This window comes from Eschrichtius robustus, chromosome 2 (genome assembly GCF_028021215.1).
Source record: "Eschrichtius robustus isolate mEscRob2 chromosome 2, mEscRob2.pri, whole genome shotgun sequence".
Classification (NCBI taxonomy): domain Eukaryota; kingdom Metazoa; phylum Chordata; class Mammalia; order Artiodactyla; family Eschrichtiidae; genus Eschrichtius; species Eschrichtius robustus.
The window spans coordinates 173,221,316-173,229,196 of NC_090825.1; the positions used below are offsets into that span (position 1 = coordinate 173,221,316).

A 7,881-nucleotide genomic window follows, 5' to 3' on the forward strand; every position below is an offset into this window, starting at 1 on the left:
GTGATGGAGGCGTTGGCTAATGCTAGGGTGCTTCTCATTTCGCAGTATATGTGTATCAAGTCAACATGTCCTACACCTTAAACTTACACAATGTTTTATGTTTTTTTTAAATTAATTTATTTTTGGCTGCGTTGGGTCTTTGTTGCTGCACACGGGCTTTCTCTAGTTGCGGCGAGCAGGGGCTACTCTTCGTTGCAGTGCGCAGGCTTCTCACTGCAGTGGCTTCTCTTGTTGCAGAGCACGGGCTCTAGGCATGTGGGCTTCAGTAGTTGTGGCTCGCCGGCTCTGTAACGCAGGCTCGGTACGGGCTTAGTTGCTCCGTGGCATGTGGGATCTTCCCGGACCAGGGCTCGAACCCGTGTCCCCTGCATTGGCAGGCGGATTCTTAACCACTGCACCACCAGGGAAGTCCTGTTGTATGTTAGTTACGTCTCAATAAAGCTGGAAAAAAATTTTAAATAAAACAAACTTGAAGACATCAGTTCACTGCACCTCTAAAACACTTCAGCATGCATACCATTAACTAGAGTTCCATGTCTTTTTATGACTGTTGTAGCTTTTTTTTTTTTTTAAGGTGAAATTTACATACAATGAAATGCACAAATCTTAAGTGTATACTCACCAAGGCAAAGGTGAACACGGGAGTAACCCACCTCTGTTGAGGTTCAGAACATCACCATCACTCGAGAAAGTTCCCTTATATCCCTTCCGAGTCAATCCCTATCCCACCTCCCACCCTTCCAGAGGCAACAACTTTTCGTTTATTGTGGGGGTTTTTTTTCACCATAGATCAGTTTTCTAGCTGGATTTTTTTTTTGGCCTGGCTGCAGGGCTTGTAGGATCTTAGTTCCCCCACCAGGGATTGAACCCACACTGACAGCAGTGAAAGCGTGGAGTCCTAACCACTGGACGGCCAGGGAATTCCCTCTAGCTGGACTTTGAAAGCATTTGCATTGTTTTGTTTTCACCGAGTTTAGTTTTACTAACCTATTTATGGCAGGGTTTTCCACATGCTGTAAGATATGTGACTACATTTTTAGAAACTGGGTCAGTAAGTCCCTATATGCCTGGGAGGGAGCTGCTTTACATCTGTCATCTGGCTTAATTATTAACAACACCCCCGCTTTCACTCTCAACAGTGTCTCCAGTTTGGACCATCAATTATAGGTCACCTTCTCTGTAATGGGAGGGGCTTTGAAGGCAAGCTTGGTGCGGCAGGGATCTTTCTGTTTAGAGTATCCCAAGCACTTGGGACAGGGCCTGACCTGTAGTAGGTGCTCAAGAAATATTAGCTGAATTTTAGATACATATATATATATTTAAAATATTTATTTATTTTTGGCTGCGTTAGGTCTTACTTGCGTCATGTGGGGCCTTTCGTTGCAGCCGGCAGGCTTCTCTCTAGTTGTGGCACGCAGGCTCCAGAGTGTGCGGGCTCAGTAGTTGCAGCACGCAGGCTCTCTAGTTATGGCGCTCGGGCTTAGTTGCCCTGCGGCATGTGCAATCTTAGCTCCGACCAGGGATCGAACCTGCGTTCCCTGCATCGGAAGGCGGATTCTTAACCACTGGACCACCAGGGAAGTCCCAAGATATATATATATATATATTTAAAGCCAATTGAAAGTAAAACTTCTGCAGACATGGCCAAAAATGGGAAGAATTTACCCAGAACACTGCATTAATGTCACACAGTAGAGCTGGGTTGTCCAAGATGGTGGCCATTGGCCACTGTGGCTACTGAGCCCTTAAATACGGCCAGTCCAAACTGAGATGCACCGTAAGTGTGAAATCCATACTGAATTTGGAAGACTCAGTACAAAAAGCCATGTCAAATATCTCATCAATAACTTTTATATTGACCACATGTTGAAACAGTAATATTGGGGAAATATTGGGTTCAATGAAGTATATTCCTAAAATTTTTTTACTTTGTTTCTTTTAAAACTTGTTTTTTTTGCTTTTTTAAAAATGTGGCTACAAAAAAAGTAAAATTAAACACACAACTCACATCATATTTCTATCAGATGGCAGGACACTAAAAAGTTAATAGTGATTCATACACGTAGGTATGGTCAGGAAGAGCTTCTTGTTTCCTCTATTACCTGCTTCCAGAAAGACTGAATGAGGGTTTTATTTTGTAACTTTGAAAATAAAAAATGAGATATGCATCATGAAATCATAAGTGAAGGAAATTGAAATCAGTTGTCAGAGGTGGTAGGGATAACCAGTGCTGTCCTCAAGAGCCCTGGAAGCATTCGCCCTCCACCCTGGGAACATGTTTATGTGGACTTTGAAAACTGTCCACTTTTCAAAACAAAAACAAAGGACGAAAAGGAACGAAATGTTCTGAGGTTGCTTTTATTCCAAGAATTCTGTGGGCTCAGCCCAGATGCCGTCGGTGCGGGCTCGCCTATAGCACCCACACGCTACAGCACCACAAGGGCGCCCGGGGCCTATGGGAGTCCTGGTCCCCCAGCCAGTCAACGTGACTGAATCCGCCATCAAGGGCTGGCCTGGCTGCCCCCGAGTGGTCCCTCTGCGTCCCCTACTCCTCGGGCGGGCGAGGAGTGGGCTTCAATGCCCCCGTGTCCCACGCTTTCGGGGTCTGTGCCCTGCAGCCCTGCAGCTCTGTTCTTCTCAGAGGGCATTTCCCGCAGCCCCCAACTCATCGCGGGGGCATCTCCAGTCGTGGACATCTTCTCTGTCCATGAGGTTTCAGATGGCCCCTGCTCGGAGCCCCTGCCCAGGCAGGGAGTGGCCACATGCTGGGCCAGAATCAGTCACCGTCCTCCAGGAGCCTGGCACCAGGCCCCAGCGAGGCGGCTAGGAGGCTGCTTCGGCCGCTGTGGGCTGGATCAGCATGGTGGTGGCCTGCAGCGGGTAGTAGCGGCCCCGCCAGGTCTTCCAGAAAATGCCCTTCTTAAGCTGCTGCCGCTGCCGCGGGATGGAATGGAAATACTGGCCATTAAGATTGGAGTGGCCGCAGGTACCGAACCACCAGCCACCTGCCGGGGTCAGAGAAAAGGGGACTTGGTCAGGCCCATGGGTCCTTGGGCCTCCAATGGGGCCGGGATGGGGATGAGGCTGGGTGTGGGACGTCACACACTTTAGATGAGATGACTTTGGCAGTGGTTGTCAAACTGTGTTCTGAGGAACCCCAGGTTGTGACAAAGGCACCTCAGGGGCTCTGGGCACCCCCCTTCCCAGTAACTGCAGCTTTTATGTCTGTGACCCTGGCGAGTGACTTCTCCGCACCTGGCACATGGCAAACATTTATTAAAGCCTCTCTATGACTGTCATGCATCTCACTAGTTTATATTAGATTGAACCATATGAAACTAACCACTATTCCATCCTTCTTTGACCCACCAAAAGGCAAGTTTCATATGTTTCACTTCACAGGGCCCGGGCTCTGCCTCCGATTTCATTAGAACAAGTTGGGGTCTGTCTCGGAGGCTTTGCCACACACCAGCCACCATCCCACAAACGTCATCTCGTCGTATGTTCATAATAATCCTATGGTGTGGACGGTGTGGTTATACCCATTTTAAAGATGGGGTAAGTGAAGTGTCAAGTCAGTTGCCCAAGGGTATGCTGCACATAAGGAGAAAAGTGGGGAGGGAATAGATGGAGTTGAAGGCAGGGGACGGATGCAGAAAGGTAGGGAGGGGAGGTCCCAGCTGTGTGGCAAAGGGCAAGACAAGGAGGGACAGAGCTTGCTTGCTCACCAGAGAGGCTCTTCGCACAGTTCTTGTCTCCGCGGAGGTCGTGGTCCTGGTCCCAAGTGGAGAAAGGCAGGGAGAGGCCGCTGGGCGAGAAGGTGGTGGTACCCAGTTTGCTGGCCACGGGTGCCGTGAGCTGCAGGCTGTAGGCTGTGTCTTCGCCACCCAGGTGGACGGGGAACTGCAGTGACTCGGCATTACCCTCCCAGTCCTGCAGCTGCACAGCTAGGCGGCTGCCACGGTCCCCCATGATGCGGTGCACCTTCTCCAGGCCCAGCCAGAACTCGCCTACAGTGGGAAAGGCCCATCTGTGAGAACGACCCACCTCGGTGGCCCCCTCCTCCCCCTGTGCCTCTGGCCTGCAGGAAACACCCACCTTGGGGGTCTCCGAAGCCATCCTTGTAGGCTTCCCAGGGCTGGTTAAAGTCCACTGAGCCATCCTGGCGCCTCTGAATTACAGTCCAGCCTCCATCTGCCCAGAAAGGTGCAAGGTCACCAGGAGGATTCTTCTCACAAGAGACCCTGACTCCCCCATCTGGCTCCCAAACCCCAAACCACCTCTAAACCAAGGAAGACCAATGTTCCTCTCATCCATCCCAGCAGGACTGGAGGAAGATGGTCGAAGGAGAAAGATGGGCTGGTCAGCAGGCGGAGGGCTCTGCCTAGATCTTTGTCTCAAGGATCCAGCAGGGAAGGAGGAAGCGGGGAGCAAGGGAGGGAGGGGGGTGAGCTGCATTTGACAGAAAGACAACCGGGCCCATGATATTTGGGGTACCTGGGGGGCCAGAGCATCCCTACCTGAGGTCATCTTGCAGTTAACCAGGAATGAGGAGGACCCCTGGGGCTGGATCTGGAACAATCCACTTTGCCTCTCTCCCTCTTCAAACAGTGCCTGGCAGTCCCTGGGCAGTTCTGCAGGGCATACAAGGGTGGGGGGATTGAAGCAGAGAGCAGTCCTGGGGGTTCCAGGAAACAGGCATGTCTGGGGGCTGGGCAGCGGGTGACAGAGACAGGAGAGGGCAATCTGGAGCTCATGACACTCCCCCCACTTGCCTAAAGTCTTCCATAGCTCCCCATGCCTTTCCTCAACACAGTCTACAAGGCACCCCAGGACTGGGTGCTATACCCATCCTCCCTCCTCCTGCACTGCACGCCCACCCTCTGGCCACACACCCTTCCTGGTACCACACACCCTCCTGCCACAGGGACTTTGCACGTGCTAGTGTTCTGAGACCCACTTCCCTCATAGCTTTCTTTGCCTCACATTAAAGGTTCCAGCTTCTGAAAAGGATGATGTCCCTGACCCCCCCAGACCAGGTTAGGGGCACTGAGGACTTCCTACTCCCCAACACTGGGGTCATCTGATGGTCTCTCTCCAACTCCGCACACTGAATGAGGTCCATGAGGCTAGGGACAAGGAATGGCTCTTTGCCCCCCATATGGCACCGGTGCCCAGGCTGATCCCAGCCCACAGCAGGTGTTTACTAAAGATGCCATGAAGGAATGATTGAAGGAGCTGGACCAGAGTGGGGATGGGGCAAGAACTGCGATAAACAGGAGGGGGCTCTGCTCTGTCCAGTGGCAGGTGGGGAATCAGGCCTGGATAGGGCTTGGGGACACCACAGAGGCCCTGCCTGGGGTCCCAGGTATCAGAGAGGGAGGGGGAAGGGTTAAGGAGTGAAGGAGGGAGGGACGGAGGAAAAAAGGGAGGGATGGCCAGGGCACATCGGCCGACCGGGGAAGTCCCCGCCCCCAGCCCCAGCCCAGCCCGGAAAGTAGGGGAAAGGTCGCAGGGGGAGGGGAAGGCTCAGGTCGCGGGGTGAATGTGTCCACACTGTAGGAATGGGGGCGGGCCCAGATGACTGGAGGCATTTTCTGGCCCCTGAGGCAGCTCCCCTTTCCCCTACTTTCCTCTCTTCCAATCACAACAGGCAGCCCGCCAAACCACCAATGTGGCTTCCATTAACACCAGCTGTTTGTCTCCTCAGCTCTGAACTTTCCCAAACTTGGCAGGGCCGCGCCTGGAGTCCCCAAACCTACACACGACCCCCCTTCCCCATCACATTCCCCAGCCTGGATCTATGCCTGAGGGCCCCACCCAGAAGCCGCTCACCCCAGGGCTCCGGTTTGGGAGGGCGTAATGGACCCTTCCTGGTTGGGGAGGGGAGGGAGAGTGGTGGGACGGGGAGGTGCCAGAGCCCTCAAGACTAGAGGGCTGGAAGCCAGCAACCAGCCCGAGGGTGTGAAGAGGGAGATCTGAACTTTCACCCAGTTGGCTGCAGACTGCTGCAGATGCCAGGCTGGGTGATGGGGTACGAGGACCACAGGGAAGCCAGCCAGGTCTGGATCAGTGGGACAGAGACACCGGGAGCTGGGAATCTGTGTCAGACACCTACAGACATGCTAGGAGATCTGGGGTGCTATGGGGCATACACAATAAAGGAACCAGAACTTGGGGGGGGGGCATGGGAACGGCTGGTCAGGGACTTCCGGGCCAATAGAAGGTTGTGGGACGGAAGAGATGTGTGAGTCAGGAGGCCTGGATTTGTAAGAGATGCAAGAGTGGTGCGTGTGGCCAAGGAGATGGGGGTTCCCTGCCCTAGCCTCCCCTCCTAGATCCACAGTCTAAAAGACCATGGGGGGTGGGTGGCAGCCAAACATCAGAACCTCCCCTCCCAGGCCGCCATTCTCTCTTCACCCAACGAGGGCTCCAGCCTCCCTAGCTGGCACCCTTTTGTCCCCCATCCTGTCCTCCTAGAAGGTTCCAACCTCCAGGAAGGTGTCCCTGAGCTGTACCACCCCTTTTCCCACACCCCTGCAGCTCAAGTCCCTCTTGGACCCTCTTTCCCAGACGCCTGCTGCTCCAGTTAGTGGCCCCGTGAGGCTTTGGGGAAATCCCACTGGCTTGCTGGGAAGAAGGGTGGGGTGGCCCCATGAGGCAGGGAGAGGGCTGAGGAGGGGGTGTCCCAGTCACCCCTTCACCAGAGACCCGTCAGCCCACAGGGACGCAGGGCCGGGGCCTCTCTCCTTCTCAGTAAGGTGGACCTGACAAGGTGGGGGGGGGGGTCAAGAATAGTGGGGGGGTGGTTTCCAGAGAACAGCAAAGGGCTGGACACTCACTGTGCAGGCGGCTGATATTGTGAGCTGGGCCAGCAAGCTGGGCCATCTTGGGTAGCCTCTTCCTCCTGGCACGCTTGGCCACCCCGTGGCCCAGGTGCATGGGGGCCAAGTGGCCCATCTGGGACAGGACAGGAGGAGGGGGTCAGGTCTGGCTGGCTCAGGCTGCTCGACCTGCTTAGCTCCACGTCCAGACCCATAGGTCCAACTTCAACCTCCCTCCCCATCTGGGGCAAGCATCGGGCACCTGGTTCTGCAGGTTCTGGATTCTCAGGTGCTGCTTCTCCAGGTGCCGCTGCTGCTGGGCCACCTTCTGAAAGAGTTGCTGGATCCTGCTGTTCTGAGCCTTGAGCTGAGTCTGGGGAGAGTATAAAACCCTGGTGAGGATCTGGCCTTCTGCCGCCAACTTCTCCATTCATCCGCCGGTCCTACTCCCAACTCTCCATCCTTTGAAACCCGGGCAGGAGAGCCCAGGGAGTCCAGGATGTGCCCCCTCCCGTCCACACCCTTCCAGGGCAGTAGGAGCGTACGTACCTGAAAGCTGCGGAGGGTCTCCGGGACTGCGTCGCCGGCGGGAGGGACCAGATTCTCCGGGGCGAACGGAGGCGCGGCTGACCCCTCAGGATCCTTGCAGGCGGCCCCGCACGCGCCCAGACGCCGCTCCAGCTCGCCCAGCTGCCCACGGGTGCGCTCCACATGCTCGCGTAGCCCGTTGCCGAGCTGCAGGAGCCCGTGCGCCAGCACATTCACCTCGTCCCAGGAGGCGAAGCGCGGCGTCTCGGGAGGCTCCGGACGGCCCTGCGCGCTCAGCAGCCCGGCGGTGGCGGCGCACAGCACCAGGGCTGCTCCGGCTGTTGGCGCACAGCGCATCCTTCCAGGTGGTGTGGACGCCGGGACGCGGGGAATCGGAGAGGCAGGGGTGAGGGGGCGCAAGGGGGACTCGGAGGTCGAGATGAGAGGCGTGGAGACGCCGGGGCCCTGGTGGAGACTCGCTTGAGCGCCGAAGCCAGAAGAAAGATTCGAATCACAGCTCGGCTTGTGC

General features: G+C 55.3%; 1 protein-coding gene across 1 annotated transcript; it reads right to left on the reverse strand.

Moving 5' to 3' along the window:
- Window positions 1-2,349: 2,349 nt before the first annotated feature.
- Window positions 2,350-7,881, reverse strand: ANGPTL4 (angiopoietin like 4). The gene is made up of 7 exons (XM_068534920.1): window positions 7,374-7,881; window positions 7,087-7,197; window positions 6,843-6,960; window positions 4,521-4,634; window positions 4,099-4,194; window positions 3,729-4,010; window positions 2,350-3,005 (listed from the first exon to the last, which is right to left on the reverse strand). The coding sequence occupies exons 1-7, from the start codon at window positions 7,707-7,709 to the stop codon at window positions 2,824-2,826; spliced, it is 1,239 nt and encodes a 412-aa protein (XP_068391021.1). The 5' UTR covers window positions 7,710-7,881; the 3' UTR covers window positions 2,350-2,823.

Bases quoted from the DNA above. Each gene is read 5' to 3' on its own strand.
- ANGPTL4 (XM_068534920.1), bottom strand. From the start codon at position 7,709: ATGCGCTGTGCGCCAACAGCCGGAGCAGCCCTGGTGCTGTGCGCCGCC. The intron at 7,198-7,373 runs GTACGTACGCTC...TACTCTCCCCAG, and splicing joins AGACCCTCCGCAGCTTTCAG to ACTCAGCTCAAGGCTCAGAA. The intron at 4,011-4,098 runs GTGGGTGTTTCC...TTCCCACTGTAG, and splicing joins TGGCTTCGGAGACCCCCAAG to GCGAGTTCTGGCTGGGCCTG.